At 45.8% G+C, this 18,457-nt stretch overlaps 1 protein-coding gene across 1 annotated transcript; it reads right to left on the bottom strand.

Annotated features, from left to right (window-relative positions):
- Positions 1-7,706: 7,706 nt before the first annotated feature.
- Positions 7,707-8,657, bottom strand: LOC106506441 (olfactory receptor 9S13-like). The gene has a single exon (XM_013984669.3). It carries the CDS (start codon positions 8,655-8,657, stop codon positions 7,707-7,709), a length of 951 nt encoding a protein of 316 aa, XP_013840123.3.
- Between the last annotated feature and the right edge of the window lie 9,800 nt (positions 8,658-18,457).

Raw genomic sequence — 18,457 nt, 5'->3', positions numbered from 1 at the left:
TCCATCTTTCTTCATTCTTGCCAGTCGATTACTCTACTCAAGTGTAAACGCAAATCCTTTCCTTTTCAAAGGTCGTGGCTATGAGGTCCTGCAGCAACTCTGAGCTGCCCCAGCGACCATGGTGGGCACAGACGGTCCCATGGCAATCCCTCCATTCTCTTCCCATGGCTCTAGAAGCTACTACAGGGGTGTCTACACCTGTAACTTCCAGAGCCACAGCTGGCTGATTTCTTCTTGCTCTAAGTCCTTCAGGCATTTTGCTGGTTTTGCTGAGCAACTTCATCATGGAAAATTCTTCCTTATGTGTGCACTTCTCTGGGCAATTTTCTCTCAAAATGATTGTGCCGATGAAATACCACCAGCCGTGTCGGAGTCTTTGTTTTCCCCCTTATTTCCCTCTTTCCCATTTTTATAGGTAGGTTAAATCCATGCTTTTCTTATTTTTTTCCTATTTCTTAAATGATTTTTGTTTTTCCCATTAGAGGTTGTTTACAGTGATCTATTTTCTAGTACTCAGCAAAGCGACCCAGTCATACATACATATTCACATATACACATTCTTTTTCTCACATTATCCTTTGTCATGCTCAATCAAAAGTGTCTAGATATAGTGCCCTGTGCTATAGAGCAGGATCTCACCACTTATCCACTCCAAGTGGAATGATTTGCATTTATTAACCCCAGACTCCTGGTCCATCCCACTCCCTTCCCTTCCCTCTTGGCAACCAGAAGTCATGTTCTCCAAGTCCTTGAGTTTCTTTTCTGTGGAAAATTTCTTTTGTGCCATATGTTACATTCTAGATATAAGCGATAGCATATGGTATTTGTCTTTCTCTTGCTGACTTAGTTCACTTAGTTTGAGAGTCTCTAGTTCCATCCACGTTGCTGCGAGTGGCATCATTTTGTTCTTTTTTATGGCTGAGTAATATTCCATTGTGTATATGCAGCACATCTTCTTAACCCATTCATCTGTTGATGGACATTTAGCTTGTTCCTATGTCTTGGCTCTTGTGAATAGTGCTGCAATGCACATACAGGTGCATATATCTTTTTCAAGGGACGTTTTCACCAGCTATAAGCCCAAGAGTAGGATTTCTGGGTCATATGGCAGCTCCATGTAGAGTTTTCTGAGGTACCTGGATACTGTTTTCCATAGTGGCGGTACCATTTACATTCCCAGCAATGGTGTAGGAGGGTACCCCCTTTCTCCACACCCTCTCCAGCATTTGTTATTTGTTGACTTGCTACTGATGGCCGTTTGAACAGGTGTGAGGTGGTACCCCCGAGTAGTTTTGATTTGTATTTCTCTAATAATTAGCGATGTTGAGCATTTTGTCATGTGCCTGTTTGCCCTCTAAGCTGTCTAATTCTTATTTGCATTTCCGAGTTGCCAGCGACTTCTATTAAGTTTTAAAGCAATTTCTGCCTTGTGAGCCTTGTTACTTATTATGCTATTAGCTATTTGACCAATGTACAGTTTCAATTGTGTAGCCTAAAAGGAATCTTGAGTTTTTGTCAGGACGAATCTCCTTTGCTCTTTCTTCTTTTTCAGAGGTCCTCTACATATTCTTTGAGACGGTGCTTCCAATCAATGCTAGAGTCGGTTTGTTCCACTGTATAGAAATCCTATCAAGAATTAATCGTGTTGGTTTTAGAGTGATGGTAGTGTTTCCTTTTGGAAGGCAAGAATTGGGATTGAGTCAGTTTCTTTCTCGTGATCTGGGTGGCGGTGAGTTCCAGGAGCTGGTTTTATTTTAGTGTCTTGTCCTGTATCTATGAATGCATAGGATTAGTGTAAACGTTCATACCTCATGTCTTCCACTGCGAGGGGAGAAAGGTGGTGGTTGGGGCTGGGGGTCTGTGTCCTGTCGCAGTGACAACATCATCCATGCCTTTGGTGTGATGGAGCAGGGACCCCCGGGAACATCGGTGCCAGGTGGAACCGCCGCATTGGCCTCAGACCACGGACCTGGCTCCTCTCTGAGAGGCACTGCTTTTCTGGTCTGAGCTGCTTGAGCCAAGGGCATTGCTGCTGACGTCAGAGTCACTAGGGGAGTGTCTGACCACGGATTTTAATGCTTATTTTCAACAAGTGTCTTGGTGATTGTGTTGAAGGTGGGCTGACAAGAGGCAAAGTGGAAGCAGGGCCCTGTCCATCGATGTATCTCACCGCCTGGAGGTGGGGGACGGGGGCTGGGGGCTGGGGGGTGGAGGGTGGGGAGTTGGGGTTTGACAGGAGCCTACATGTGGCTGGAGCCAGGAGTGAAGGTTAAGAGTATGTGAAAGTGTGAGGGATTTCTTTCTGTGTGACATTTGAGTCAAGGTGCTAGAGCAAGCCATTTATTTTCTCTCCTACAGCTCAAGACATTTTTGAAGACAGTCAATCATTATATGCCTCATATACATACATAAGTGGAGGAGAGAGACTAACTAGCATTACTGCCTAGTATGGAGTAATTACCATTAGATCGGGGGATGTTTCAGAAATCAGTCAGTAGCATCCAGCACATTAAGGGAATAATGGGGGAAAGCCATGATCATCTCAACGAATGCAGATCAAATTCAGAAAACGTCAGCACTCTGTCATTACAAAATATACCAAGGGCACAGTGCAAGTGGAAGAAAGTCCGTCCCCTTAATGGAGTCCATATATGAAAGCCCTCCGCTGAGATCATGTGCACTAGTAAGAGAAAGATCCTCCTTTAGTTCTCAGGACAACGTAAGAGTACCTGCTCTCTACTCTTCTCAGCATAGTACTGGGGTCCTGGCAAGAGGAACTATGCATGCTCTGAAAAAGGGAGGTCCAAAGTCTAAAAGAAGTAAAAATATCGTGTTTACAGATGACGTGCTACACAGAAAACCCTAAGGCTTGTGAAAAGTCTAAGAAATCATAAAATCAGCCAAGTGTCATACACAAAATCAATACATCAAAACTGAGACCATTGCTATGTCCTCTCAATGAATAATATCAAAAGGAAATTAATACAGCAGCTCCATTTACAAAGACATCAAAAAGAATACAATACGACGTGGCGCAGTGGTTAAGGAATCCAACTAGGAACCATGAGGTTGCAGGTTCGATCCCTGCCCTTGCTCAGGGGGTTGACGATCCAGCATTGCCATGAGCTGTGGTGTAGGTTGCAGACGTGACTTGGATCCTGCGTTGCTGTGGCTCTGGCGTAGGCTGGCGGCTACAGCTCCGATTCGACCCCTAGCCTGGGAACCTCCATATGACACAGACGCGGCCCAAGAAATGGAAAAATGACAAAAAAACAAAAACAAAAACCAACTTAGCCAAGGGTGACAAAAGCTCAATAGATGTAAAAGTAAAAACACAGCTGAGCGAAATTACAGGGCACCTTCATGAAGGAAAGCCGTCCCGCGTGCGTGAGTGGGAAGATGCCGGCACTTCCCAATGTGACCGAAGATGCAGTGTAAGCCTCATCACAACCCACCGTCTCATTTTTCTGCAGAAAATGAAAAGTTCATTTTCAAATTCGTATGGAGCCTCCGGGGATCACAAAGAGCTAAAACGACGTGGGAAAAGAAGAACAGGAGTCCCTGCTGTGGTTCACCAGTAACAAGCCAAGTAGCATCCGTGAAGACTCGGATTCGGTCCCTGACCTCGCTCACTTGGTTAAGGATTAGGCATTGCTGGCCAGCTGTGGTTTAGGTTGCCAACCCCGCTCAGATCCCGAGTTGTGGTAGCTGTGGTGCAGCCGGCAGCTGTAGCTCTAATTCGGCATCTAGCCTGGAAAATTCCATATGACATGGATGCAGCCACATAAAGACCAGAAAAAAAAAAAAGAGAAACAAAGAAAAAAAAAGAAAAAAGAAAAAATAGGGAAAAAGAAAACAAAGAAAAGAAAATGAAGAACCAAAGTGCAGGCCTCAGACTTCTTGATTTCTTTCTTCTGTTTTTCTTTCCCTTTTCTTTGTTTGTGGCTGTGCCTGCAAAATGTGGACATTCCTGGGCCAGGGACTGACCCTGCACCACAGCAGGCACCAGAGCCCCTGCAGGGTCAATTCCAATCCTCAACCCAGAAGCGCCACAGAGAACTCGACTTTCTGATTTCAAAATATTACAAAGCTCCACTAATCCAGGCAGGGTGGTAGTGGTACAAAGACGTACTTATAAAGCAGTGGAGCCAATAGAGAGCTCGGAAAGGAACCTTCATAGATATAGTCAAATGAGCTTCAACATGCGTGCCAAGACACCTCACTGGGAATAGGCAGCCCTCGACAAATGGCACTGGGAAAGTGGCTGCTCATATGCAGAAGTATAATGTTGGCCCCTTACCATGCATTGTGAACAAGCGAACTCAAAACGGATTTGCAACATCAATGCATGGCCTAAATCTCTCCAACTCCTAGAAGAAAACAGGAGAAAAACTCCACGACCTTGGATTTGGCAATGATTGCTTGGCTATGACTCCAAGAGCACAGGACACAAAAGTGGAAAGAGACACATGGGACTCTAACAGACGTAAAACTCTGTGCATTCGAGATGTAAATAGCCATGTGGAAAGCCAGCCTGTGGCATGGGAGAACACATCTGGAACTGCTATGTCTGATAGGGGGTCATATCCGTAATAGATATTGTATTCCCAGAAACGATGAAACACCGGTGTGGTCTGCTCTGATGAAACCACTAACAGGAAGTGCCATCAGCAGTGAAAAATCAGTGCAGAAATGACTTAAATAACAGTGTGAGAAAGCAACTTCTGAGGTGGAAGGAATGTTTGCATATCTTATATCTGATAGGAGGGCGATGAAATTCAGAATGTATAAAGAATCTCTACGATTAAATAGACCAATAATACAATGAACGATCTTCAGATTTCTTGAAGTTGTGTCTCTAAAGATGCTCTAAAGATGCTCTACGAATTGCCAGCAAACACACCAGAAGATGCTCACAGTCACGAATCGTTAGGGACGAGAAACCAAGAAAGAGACACTACTTCACAATCATTACGACGGCCACCATCAAAAGGAAAGGAACATACGTTGATGGACTTGGAGAAACTGGAATGGTATTGCACCCTTGGGAGGTATATAAAACGGTCCAGCCATTCTGGAACATGATATAGCGCACCCCTCAAAATGCAAAAGAATTAGTGTGTAGTCCAGTAATCACATGTTTGACTGTGTACTCAAAAAAAAAAAAAAAAACAAGGAAAAATGAAATAGGAACCAAGAGGTAAGTGAACTCCCATGTTCTCAGCAGAATTTTTCAATAGAGTCAGAAGGTGGAGGCCACCCAAGTGTTCACTGGTGGGTGTAAGGTCAACAAAACCTGCACATAGACATGATGGAATATTATCCATCCATGAAAAAGGATGGGACTCCTGTCACAGCCTGCAACGTGGATGAGCTTTGGAGGCATAGTGCTGAGGGAAACGACCAGAAGCAAAAAGACACGTACGGTCTGTGTGACGTCTCTGGGGTTCTAACGCAGTCGCATTCATCGGGACAGAAAGCTGAATGGTGGTTGCGGGTGGTGGTTGTAACAGGGAACTAGGAAGCTGCTGTTTAAGACACATGGAGTTCCAGTTTTGCAAGATGAGGAAGTTCTGGAGATCTGAGACACAACAACGTGAATGCTCTGCAAGCTACTGAAGTGTACACTCGAAATTAGTCAGAAGAGAAAGAGTAATTTTTTCACACGGGAAAAATGTAGAAAGTTTTAAACATTAGACCAGAATCAGCATCAAAATTGCAATATGGTCTTGAAAGTCAAGGTGTTTATTCTCCACTTAAACACAATAAACTAGAGTTACGACATGTGTAACTAAGATTTCCGAATCTAGTTAACACTAAAATCATATCCAGCCAGGCCATGTGACCTGAGACCCTACGATGTGGCTGTAGCATGCAAAGCATCATACAAGATGAACAGAGCAAATAAAGCACTTGCAGCCCTGTGCAGTGGTCCTCACTACAACCTGGAATGTAGGTGGCACAGACACAAAGGTCACCTAGAGAGCATTAAAAATCATTTTCTTTAAGGTTGTTGGAGCAATTACCCACCTACTCTTGGAGCAGTTTATCTGACCTATTCAAAGTCAGCACTAATGCTCTTCTACAAAGAGCCACTGATTCCTCACTCTTTACACCAAGCAATTTTACCAAATGATAATGTATTTACCCTTGTATAGAAACAGACTGTGTTTCTCCAATTCCTTTGGAAATTTAAATGAAGACAGTAGAAGACACAAGGTAATTCTCCTGAAACCCCTGGTACTGAGGGAAAATAAAAAGAGAGAGGGAGAGGGGAGGAAGGAGGGAGGGATGAAGGAAGAAGAAGAAATGAGGACGAAGAGGGAGGGTGGCAAATAAGAGAGGTAAAAATGAGAATGGGAGATGACAGCGTTATGGCCGGAAATGATGAGAAGGCATGTCATTTTGGAGTGGAAGCCTGGGGACTCCTGAAAGTAGAAATTGTATGAGATGAATACAGTAAGGTATGGCAAAGCTAGAAATATTTGGAGAGCCCAAAGATGAGAAAGTGGGTACAAAAATCTAGAGAGACTCGGAGCATGTCTAAGGGACCAAAGGTGAGCAGCAGCCCCAGGACTTGACTGTTAGCCCCTCCCCAAGTTCACCTGAGCAGGGAGAGAGGGACCTTGAGAGCTGGGATCAGAGAGGCATGTCAGATCCCTACTGGCCCCACAGGGAGCAGATCACCCTCATGTCCCGAGCACAACCTTCTGGTGACCATGGGCGTGAATGACTCCACTACAGAGAGTCAAGGCAAGGAGGCCAGCGGGCTGTGAGCCCAGGCTCTGTGTGGGGTCCCCTGAGCATGAGGCTGGAGCTCCGAGTGGGCAGGTCAGGACAGAGAGTCCAGGCTCTAGGGAGTGTGGGACAGAGGCCAGGGAGCCGTGTGCTCTGCCAAGGCAGTGTACCTCCCTTTCCATCCGTGCGGTCTGCTGCAGCCACCAGGAACTCATCCTCATTCAGAGATGTCTGCTGTGTCAGGGCATCACTTGTCAGGGTGACACGTGGTGAGGATGTTGTCACCGGCCAGGCTGGGTGGACGGGGCCAGGGGAACATTGGACATTGGGCATTTAAGTGGACACCCTGGGACTCTGAGGTGCCATCTCAGAGGAGAAACCAGGGGCAGGGTGACCGGGAGCCCCTGAAGCAGGAGCACAGGTCACTGTGCTTCCTGTTGGAGGTGGTAGGATTAGTGAACAGAAGGGGAGGGGGAGGGGAACATCCAGATGCCAAATGGAGGGGAAGCACCGTCCTCCCGCCTCCCCTAAGAGGCTATGCTGACCGCAGGGTATCCCCAAGGAAGGGCTAGGGCTGAGCGTCCTAAATCCCCCTTCTGGGTGGTCCAGGTGCTATTGCTGAGCAGAGGTTTACTTGAGATTCAGCCATGAAGTGAAGGGAAAAGGCCAGAGCATTTGTCTGCTCACATACCTTCAATGAAGGGGTTGAATTGGGACCCAGAGCCTGGATCAGAGACTCTGTGTTCACGACTCTGTTCATGTTTAGCGTCTTGCTCCATCACAGACCATGCAATTTTAGGTGGCAATGAAGATGCCATTTTACCCCTTGCATCTCGTACCTGCATGCATGGTCCAAGGTGTGCTTCTAGGAATAGCTGAATGATATGTTGCATGAAAGAAGGAATTCAATGAAAGAGGCGTGAATTCCTCAAAACAAATGTAGGACCCTCTTCCTCTGGCCGGCTCCATCAGGAGGTGATGCTCTTTTGGCCCAGTCTGCGCAGGGCCTCCTTCACCTCCTTGTTCCGCAGGCTGTAGATGAGGGGGTTGAGCACGGGGATGACCAGGGTGTAGAAGACAGAGACCACCTTGCCCTGCTCCATGGACTCCACCGCTCCCGGCTGGGCATACATGACAAAGACAGTTCCATAAAAGAGGGACACGGCCGTCATGTGGGAGCCACAGGTGGAGAAGAGCTTGTGTCTGCCTGCTCCCGAGCGCATCCTCAGGATGGTCACGGTGATGTAGGCATAGGAGATGAGGACCCCGAGGGTGGTGCCCACGATGAAGAGCCCGCAGATGCCAAACAGGACCAGCTCACTGATGGCTGTGTCAGCACAGGCGAGCAGGAGCAGCGGGGGCACATCGCAGAAGAAGTGGTCGATGTGGTTGGAGCTGCAGAAGGGGAGGCTGAATGTGAAGCTGGTCTGCAGGATGGCGTTGAGGCAGCCTCCACCGTAGCAGCCCAGCACCAGGCGGGCACAGGCTGATGGGCACATGGTGATGGGATAGTGAAGGGGGCTGCAGATGGCCAGGAAGCGGTCATAGGCCATCACGGCCAAGAGGAAAGCCTCAGTCGTGCCCATCATGGAGAAGAAGAAGAACTGGGAGGCACAGCCCCCGAAGGAAATGACCTTGGCTGAGGACAGGACGTTGGCCAGGGCTTTGGGGTAGATGACAGATGAGTAGCACAGGTCCATGAAGGAGAGGTTCTTGAGGAAGAAGTACATTGGGGAGTGCAGACGGGCGTCCAGGGTGATGACCACGATCATGGTGAGGTTCCCCAGGACGGCGGCCAAGTACAGGGCCAGGAAGAGGGCAAAGAGCAGGGCCTGGGTCTGCAGACCCCCCTGAAACCCCTCCAGCACAAACTCCTGCAGAGGCTTCCCCGAGAGGGTTCCATTTGCGTGTGGTGTCATGGCCCTGAGCTGGGGACAGATGCGGAGAGCAGGTGAGGATAGAGTGAGAGGGAGCAGGTCAAAGTCACAAGGTCTTCCTTCCTTTGGCGTGGTAGGCGCCTCAGTGTCCACTGCACACCAACAAAGAGATCACCAGCTGCCCTGTCTTACTCCAAAAGAGCTCAGACAGACCTGAAATGGGAAACATTCCCTCTGATTCACCAATTCCTAGGTATGCTTGGAGCCCTCCCCCTGTGGGAGACTCTGAGCTGCTGCTCTGGGGTGGTTCCGGGTTCTGCCGATCTGGGAGCCTACAGTGTAAGGATATCTTCCATCCCCTTGTCATTCATGAAGGACGTGATTTCCCTCCCCGTGGAATGCTTCTGAGCTGTGCCTTTTCTACAACTCACTAGAGGATCTAATCTTGCAATTTCCAAACATTATTTGAACTCTCTTAAATTACAGAAATCTCCAAGCACCTCGTGTCATCAGGAATTAACGCAGGGATTGTAGGATCCGCAGGCCAGGCTGTGCGCAGATCAGGCACCATCCCTCACAGGGCTAAGGTGGGCGTTGTGTCTGCTACTCCTGCAGACCCTGAGACCTATCTCTGCTCCTTTGTCTTGGGGGTTGGTCCATGGTGGCTACCATCAGCAGAACTCTCTTCATCCTCGAGAATCTGGGGTTCTTTCTTCAATGTCCAGATGTTGAACAATTCTCAGAGAGAGGAATTTCCTTCTCCGTGGACTGAGAATCAGCAGGACAGAGTCTGTGACACATGCAGAAAATGGGTATGCTACAGTCTTACCAGTCCTTGCATCCACGCCCCTGGTTGCTGAATACACCCTTTGGGGTTAAGGGCTTCCTGTGGTGGGAGCCACCAACCCCACCTGTCACTTCTCCTTCAGTGTCTGAGTCTTCCTGTTGGGTGCTGCCTCTTGTCCCCGTCCCCTGCCGAGACCTACTTGTCCCCCACGAGCAGGGCTGACCACACACTCAGGTGGGACCTGGGATCCCCTGTCTGCTGGTCACAGGGATGGGCAGAGGAGACCCAGCCTAAAGAGGGAGGAGCTGGGAAGTAGGCTGGACCCTGAGCCAGCGTTCCCCCCGGGGAGGCGAGGCTGTGTTGTTGATTTCAGAGCATATTGCATGTTTCTGGGGGTCAGATCTGCATCCTCAGGGAGCTGACTGTCTTTGAGGGAGTGAGCTGACCGGGAGCGGGGGTGTGCAGGCAGAGGCTGGTTGGTCCGTGGTGCCTGTGGAGAAACGGTGAGCCGCACATTCCCTCTCAGCTTGAAGTTCCCTTCAAGGTGGTCTGTGGGAGCTCCTACCTTCCAAGGAAAGAGCAAGTGGGTGAAAGAGTGAGTTGTCCAGTGTTGCTCTCCTGGGAGACTTGATTCCAACTCTCCCAGGAGATAAAAGGGCACAGATCCACCTCCGATGCCCTGGAGTGCCTCTTGGAATTCAGGGTCATGGCTGGTGCCAAGAATGGAGTTGCAGGAGGCCATACCCACTTTGGTCCACAGCCCTGTACCCGCAGCCCCATCTGTGCACAGACACTCACATTCATTCTGCCCACAACCTTGCCGGTCCTCTCTGCCCAAACGCCTGCTCACGCACACTGTGACCTAGTGCCATTTTTCATCCAACCTCCCTATGTTGCCTCCTACGTCCCTGATATACCCAGCTTCATATTCTGCGACTGTTTCCCAGGATACTTTGTCCACCTCGGGTGCCTTGGGTCAGCACAACAACGTCCTCAAAAAGCCTAAGGAGCACCAGAGTTGAGATTCACATTTTCATCTCGGAATCCAAGCTCTTGGCTTGCCTTTGTGAGGAAAAAAACACAACTCACACACTCCTCTGTCTTTCTGAGATTGTCTGTCTGTGGCTTTTGGTGGCAGCTTCAGTGAGCCTGTCTTTGAGTTGAGCCTGAGAAACACCTTCGCAGGTGAAGCAAAAGATCCCAGGCTCTCGGCGAGCCTCTATTTGTAATGCCTGTGCCCGAGTCCTTCCGTGTGTCCTCTTGCTACTCAGGTGTGGTCTGAGGCTCTATAGCACCAGCAGTACCTGGAGACTGTCTGAAGTGCAAAGGTTCAGACCACCCAATTTGAGCTCGTGTTTATATGAGACCACCTGATTCTTTCTACCGTCGTGAAAGTTCAGACCTGCTACCATCACTGACCCTGCCCCGTGGTGTGGGGAGGTGAGGATGGTGTGGGGTACACTGCGAGCTCCCAGGATTCGCATAGCAGTGACTGGTGGCCCACATCTGGCTGAGCGATGGCTGTACTGCTCCTGGGATGGTGGGAGGAGTGTGACTCACTTAGGACCCTGTGCTTCCAGGTGGACAGGTCTCCCGAGCTGGTCTGTGCTAATGCAAATGAGGTGGCACCAAAGACAACTTTCCACTCTCTGCTCAGCTCTGACTGACTTTGCTGTGAAGGTGTGTGGGATGGAGGCAGAGGATGGTAATGGGGTCTGGGGAAAAGTCAGGCCAGGCCTTCAGGTTCTTGCTGCAGGAACCTCATGGGTCTTGGTGGAAGCATGAAATGTGTGGAATCACCTCACCTGCCCCTCTATGGCTTGTCCATCAGCAGGCTAGCGTTCCTGGGACATGCCCCTTTGGTTCACTCTGCTTTGAAGATTCTCTCCAATTGTCACAGCTGGGACTCAAACCCTCAAATGGCCAATTAGGAGGGACTGTGGCTCTGCGTGCACTGGGACGCCCAACTCCCTGGGATCCAGGAGGATGAGGTCCTGTGACCAATCTTCCTCTGATACATCTCAGGCCAAGACAAGGGAGGCAGGGAGCCTGAAATCCCTCTGCAGGCACTGAGGTCCAACAGGAGGGAAGCAAGACCACTCAGAGGGACCCAGGGCCCATCCTGGCAAAGGCAGTCCCTGTGCAGCGGCTGTGACCAACAGTGCCCCCCAGTTCCTCCTCCTCTGTGTCATCTGCCCCTGTGCTTGTGAGAAAGAGTGACATGTAAGCGTCTGTGCCTGGGGAAGCAGCACAGCCCTTTCTCAGCCCTAGTGTGGCCCTTCCCCCAGTGCAGACTGAGTAAGTATATGTGGTAAAGAATATGTTTTAATCCTGGACAGAAATCCAAAGTCAAAATATAAAGTTGATTCATATTTAATATTAAAATGAGAAAGTAGGAAAGCAAAATGCTGGAGAAATTTGTGTCATGAACTTCCTAAGGAAAAAACAAGGCTGGTATGGCTCAATAATTACTAGACAGAGTAGATTTCAGGAGAAGAAATTTTGCTTATGAATGGACATTTCATAATGAAAATGTGTAATTCAACTGGATGATGTGAAAAATTTAAAGGTGTACACAACTTATTAAGATTACAATATGTACATTAAAACCTGACAGAATGGGAGTTCCCATCCTGGCGCAGCAGAAACAGATCTGACTAGGAACCACGAGATTGTGGGTTTGATCCCTGGCCTTGCTCAGTGGGTTAAGGATCTGGGGAATCCATGAGCTGGCGTAGTTTGCAGACACAGCTCAGATCTGACATTGCTGTGGCTGTGGTGTAGGCTGGCAGCACTGGCTCAGATTGGACCCCTAGCCTGGGAACCCCCATTGCCTCGGGTGCATCCCTCAAAAGACAAAACAAAACAAAACCAAACCCTGACAGAATGAAAATGAAATGAAACATTCAAATCATGGTTGATATTTTAGTATGCTTCTCTTGGTAACTGATAAAAAAATAGGAAATGTTGGGTCTTATGTTAGGTTTGATTCAAAATATGAAGTGCACGGACCTCCTTGGCACAGATGGAACACCACCCTCAGCCACCACAGAACATAAGTCCCTTTGAGCACATGGAACGTCCCTGCAGTAAGGTGACCACTGCCTCCAAAACGTGTCTACCCAGAAACTCTGAAGGTGACCTTCTTTGGATACAGGGTCTTCCTAAGGGAATTAGTTAGGATGAGTCCATCCCATATTTGGTGGGCCATAAACCAATGACTAGTGTTCCCCATAAAGAGAGAAAAGTGCTCAGAGAGATGAAGCCACAAGAAGGAAGGGCATGGAAAGCCTGGGCTGAGGTTGGAGTGATGCAGCAACAGGAAAGAAATGCTCGGGGAGTTGCCTTCATGGCTCAGCAGTTAATGCACCTGACTAGGATCCATGAGGATGCAGGTTCAATCCCTGGCCTCGCCCAGTGGGTTAAGGATCTGGCATTGCTGTGAGCTGTGGTGTAGGCTGTCAGCTGCAGCGCTCATTTGGCCCCTAGCCTGGGAACTTCCATATGCCACAGGTGTGGCCCTAAAAAGAAAAAACAAAAGCAAAAGCAAAAAAAAAAAAAAATCTCAGATCGCCAGGAGCCTCCAAAAGCCAGGAAGAAGCAAGGAGTACACCTTTTTTTTCCCTAGAGCTTTCATGGGCAGCAGACCTGCTGACAACTTGATTTTGGACATCAATGCTCCAGACCTCTGAGAGTGTCATTTCCTGTTGTTATCAGTCCCCAACTTGGTGTTAATTGGCTACGGTAGCCCTTGTGCCTGACACAGGAAGGTGGTGAGGCAGCTTGCTTTCCCCTGGTGATGTCAGCAATCCACCTTCACTTTCAAGTTATTTTTTGATTGCCTCTTTGAGTCCTTCGGGGACCAATTAGCTGTTGAGAAACTGGTGTAGAGTCTCTTTGTTAGTGTTTTTGGTGATTTTTTTCTGTTATTGAGTTCTAGTTTCACACTATTTTCTTTTCTTTTGCTTTTTAGGGCCATGCTGATGGCATATGGAGGTTCCCAGGCTAGGAGTCAAATCGGAGCTACAGCTCCCAGCCTACACCACAGCCACAGCAATGCCAGATGCTTAACCCACTGACCGAGGCCAGGGATCTAACCCACATCCTCATGGTTCCTAGTCAGATTAATTTCTGCTGCACCACGACGGGAACTCCAAGAAAAACTTCTTAATGAAAGTTTGATTCTCTTGATGATATTGAGAATTGTTTAGTGGCCTAGTATGTGATCTCTCCTGGAGAATGTTCCTTATACACCTGACAAAATAGTGTGTTTCTCTGTTTTTGGATAAAATAGTCTGTGAAAAATCAATGAATTCCATCTGTCCCAGTATATCCTTTAGTGCAGGGTTTCCTTACTGATTTTCCGTCTAGACGATCTTTCCGTTAATGAAAGCTGGAGGTTAAGGTGCCCTGTTATTGTGGCATTATTGTTCATTTATCCCTTCGTATTTGTTAATATTTGCTTTGGTTTCACTGCTTCTGTATGGACTGTGTGCCTCTTTGGAAGTGTTATGTCTTCTTGTTGGATCGATGTCCTGAATATGACCCCAGATGCACAGAAGTCAAATGAAAAATATTCAACAGTGACCTCATTACAATGAAAAGTCAGTGGCATTATGGGACCTCAGAAGAGTGAAAAAGCAACCTCTGAGATTGGAGAAAATATTTCCAAATCTCATACCTGACATCAGAGTATAAAAAGATCTCCTACAATCAAAAACCAATAATGCAATGGAAATTTTGCCAAGAACATACACACATATTTTTCTAAATATGATCTCCATGTGGCCAACGAAGACATGGGAAAATGCAGAGTTCTGTCCATGATGCAGAGGGATAAGGACTCGCCATTGTCCCTGCAGAGCCTCGGGTGGCTACTGAGGTACAGCTTTGACTGAGGCCCAGTCAGTGGGTTAAGGATCTAGTGCTGCCACAGGTGCTGCATAGGCTCAGATTTTATCCCAGGGCCTGAAACTTCCTTATGCTGCACCAAATATGCCGAGGTCCAGCCCCAGCAGCCAGGGAGTGCCGAAGGAGAGGATGGGCTACAAACGGCGTGGAAAGAATTGGAGCCAACTCCTCAGCTGCATGCTGCAGATGACCCAATTTATTAAATGAAAAGCATAAGTTTTTATACCCTATCACAATCAGGTTTCGTGTAAGATTTGACATTAACATTTGATTTAAAGCCCTTTTGTTCCCTCCACCCGAGATACAAAAAAAAAGGTTAGTTAAAACATGTTCCTTTCAACTTTAGATTTTCCTTCAAGATTACAAACTTAAAGTTTCACACCATATTTTTCTTAAAAGGTCAACAACAGTAGCTATTCTATTCTATATTAAGAACAAAGCTTTAATAAGTAATAAACTATGATACCTAGCATTCTTTAACTAAAGGTGTATATAGTTAACAAAATGCATGAAAGCCTTGGGCTCATGACATTCTTAAAACTATGATTTATTTGGCGCCAGCAAGCTAACCATTTAACCTATTGTGCTGATGTACATAAGTTCCAAACCACCAATTTCAATAGAAAGGAGTATTATACCCAAAAATTAACAAATGCCCCCACAAGGGATGAAAGTTACAGGTGACACTGTTATTTGATAAAAAAAATATATCTATTATAGAAAATAGCAATTTATAGGCCAAACAACATTTTTCCCAGCCCCAAACTTCTTTTTAAGTAAAGGGACTGAAATCATAAGTTTCCCCTGTATACTCTCACAAAATAGGTGCCATAAATTGCTACTCCAAAACAAAGGCTTTTTCCATTACATTGTTTGAATAACTTCACTCTGTTTTGGTTCAAGTGTTTTACGTACCCAGGGCAAATCTTTAGCAGTAAGAAAGCTGTGAATCAAAGATAGAAAAAGAAGGATAAACACAGAAAAATAGATTAACATATTTTTTAGGGGATATCATTTTTATTTCCCTGGAGCCGATGTCTTTCAAGGGATTGCTCTGCAATCCTTCTTCTTTCTTCAGCTTGTCTGTAGCTCTGCTAACCAGACAAGTCTCATGCAGGTGCCGACTGTGGCTTTGCTTTCTTTACTGGAGCAGCCTTATGGCTCCCGACACAAATATATGTATTTGGATATATACATAAGAATAATTTCCATTTGTGAAATGAAACTCAAAACCAATGACATAATCCTCTACAATTATTAGGATGGCTCCTTTATTTTTTTTTTTTTATTTTTTTTTTTATTTTCCCACTGTACAGCAAGGGGGTCAGGTTATCCTTAGATGTATACATTGCAGTTACAGCTTTTTCCCCCACCCTTTCTTCTGTTGCGACATGAGTTTCTAGACATAGTTCTCAATGCTATTCAGCAGGATCTCCTTGTAAATCTATTCTAGGTTGTGTCTGATAAGCCCAAGCTCCCAATCCCTCCCACTCCCTCCCCCTCCCATCAGGCAACCACAAGTCTTTTCTCCAAGTCCATGATTTTCTTTTCTGAGGAGATGTTCAATTGTGCTGGATATTAGATTCCAGTTATAAGTGATATCATATGGTATTTGTCTTTGTCGTTCTGGCTCATTTCACTCAGGATGAGATTCTCTAGTTCCATCCATGTTGCTGCAAATGGCATTATGTCATCCTTTTTTATGGCTGAGTAGTATTCCACTGTGTATATATACCACATCTTCCGAATCCAATCCTCTGTCGATGGACATTTGGATTGTTTTCATGTCCTGGCTATTGTGAATAGTGCTGCAATGAACATGCGGGTGTATGTGTCTCTTTTAAGTAGAGCTTTGTCCGGATAGATGCCCAAGCGTGGGATTGCGGGGTCATATGGAAGTTCTATGTATAGATTTCCAAGGTATCTCCAAACTGTTCTCCATAGTGGCTGTACCAGTTGACATTCCCACCAATAGTGCAGGAGGGTTCCCTTTTCTCCACAGCCCCTCCAGCACTTGTTATTTGTGGATTTATTAATGATGGCCATTCTGACTGGTGTGAGGTGGTATCTCATGGTAGTTTTGATTTGCATTTCTCTTATAGTCAGCGATGTTGAGCATTTTTTCATGTGTTTGTTGGCCATCTGTATATCTTCTTTGGAGAAGTGTCTATTCAGGTCTTTTGCCCATTTTTCCATTGATTGATTGTTTTTTTTGCTGTTGAGTTGTATAAGTTGCTTATATATTCTAGAGATTAAGCCCTTGTCAGTTGCATCATTTGAAACTATTTTCTCCCATTCTGAAAGTTGTCTTTTTGTTTTCCTTTTGGTTTCCTTTGCTGTGCAAAAGCTTTTCAGTTTGATGAGGTCCCATGGGTTTATTTTTGCTCTAATTTCTATTGCTTTGGGAGACTGACCTGAGAAAATATTCATGATGTTGATGTCAGAGAGTGTTTTGCCTATGTTTCCTTCTAGGAGTTTGATGGTGTCCTGTCGTATATTTAAGTCTTTCAGCCATTTGGAGTTTATTTTTGTGCATGGTGTGAGGGTGTGTTCTAGTTTCATTGCTTTGCATGCAGCTGTCCAGGTTTCCCAGCAATGCTTGCTGAATAGACTTTCCTTTTCCCATTTTATGTTCTTGCCTCCCTTGTCAAAGATTAATTGACCATAGGTGTCAGGGTTTATTTCCGGATTCTCTATTCTGTTCCATTGGTCTGTCTGTCTGTTTTGATACCAGTACCACACTGTTTTGATGACTGTGGCTTTGTAGTATTTCTTGAAGTCTGGGAGAGTTATGCCTCCTGCTTGGTTTTTGTTTCTCAGGATTGCTTTGGCGATTCTGGGTCTTTTGTGGTTCCATATAAATGTTTGGATTGTTTGTTCTAGTTCTGTGAAAAATGTCATGGGTAATTTGAATCAAGCAGAAACAGACCAACTGAACAGACCGATCACTAGAAATGAAATTGAAGAGGTCATAAAATCACTCCCTACAAATAAAAGTCCAGGACCAGATGGCTTCACAGGTGAATTCTATCAAACATATAAAGAGGAATTGGTGCCCATCCTCCTTAAACTCTTTCAAAAGGTTGAAGAAGAAGGAATACTCCCAAAGACATTCTATGAAGCCACCATCACCCTCATTCCAAAACCAGGCAGAGATACCACCAAAAAAGAAAACTATCGCCCAATATCATTGATGAATATACATGCAAAAATTCTCAACAAAATCTTAGCCAACCGAATCCAACAACATACCAAAAAAATTATACACCATGACCAGGTTGGGTTCATCACAGGTTCACAAGGATGGTTCAACATACGCAAATCAATCAGCATCATACACCACATTAACAAAAAAAAGGTCAAAAATCATATGATCATCTCAATAGAGGCAGAAAAAGCATTTGACAAAGTTCAACATCCATTCATGATCAAGACCCTCGCAAAAGTGGGTATAGAGGGAACATTCCTGAATATAATCAAAGCCATTTATGATAAACCCACAGCAAATATAATCCTCAATGGGGAAAAACTGAAAGCCTTCTCACTCAAATCTGGAATAAGACAGGGATGCCCACTCTCACCACTGCTCTTCAACATAGTCTGGGAAGTCTTAGCCACAGCAATTAGACAAACAAAAGAAATAAAAGGCATCCATATAGGAAGAGAAGAGATCAAACTGTCACTGTATGCAGATGATATGATACTATACCTAGAAAACCCTAAGGACTCAACCCCAAAACTCCTTGAACTGATTAATAACTTCAGCAAAGTGGCAGGATATAAGATTAACATTCAGAAGTCAGTTGCATTTCTGTATACCAGCAATGAAACATTAGAAAAGGAATAAAAAAATATGATACCTTTTAAAATTGTACCTCACAAAATCAAATACCTCGGAATACACCTGACCAAAGAGGTAAAGGACCTATATGCCGAGAACTATAAAACTTTAATCAAAGAAATCAAAGAAGATGTAAAGAAATGGAAAGATATTCCATGTTCCTGGATTGGAAAAATCAATATTGTGAAAATGGCCATACTACCCAAAGCAATCTACAGATTCAAGGCTCCTTTAATTTTTAAAAAAAGTTTCTATGTTTACTAGGAGTTGGAGAAGTTGGAACATTCTTGTCCTGTTGATGGG

This window comes from Sus scrofa, chromosome 15 (assembly GCF_054392235.1).
Source record: "Sus scrofa isolate SSC_HxYL_T2T_F1_AM1 chromosome 15, Sscrofa_HxYL_maternal_Yorkshire_Landrace_v2.0, whole genome shotgun sequence".
NCBI lineage: Eukaryota > Metazoa > Chordata > Mammalia > Artiodactyla > Suidae > Sus > Sus scrofa.
Note: the sequence above shows the minus strand (reverse complement) of the source record. Positions and strands in the feature narration are given on the sequence as shown.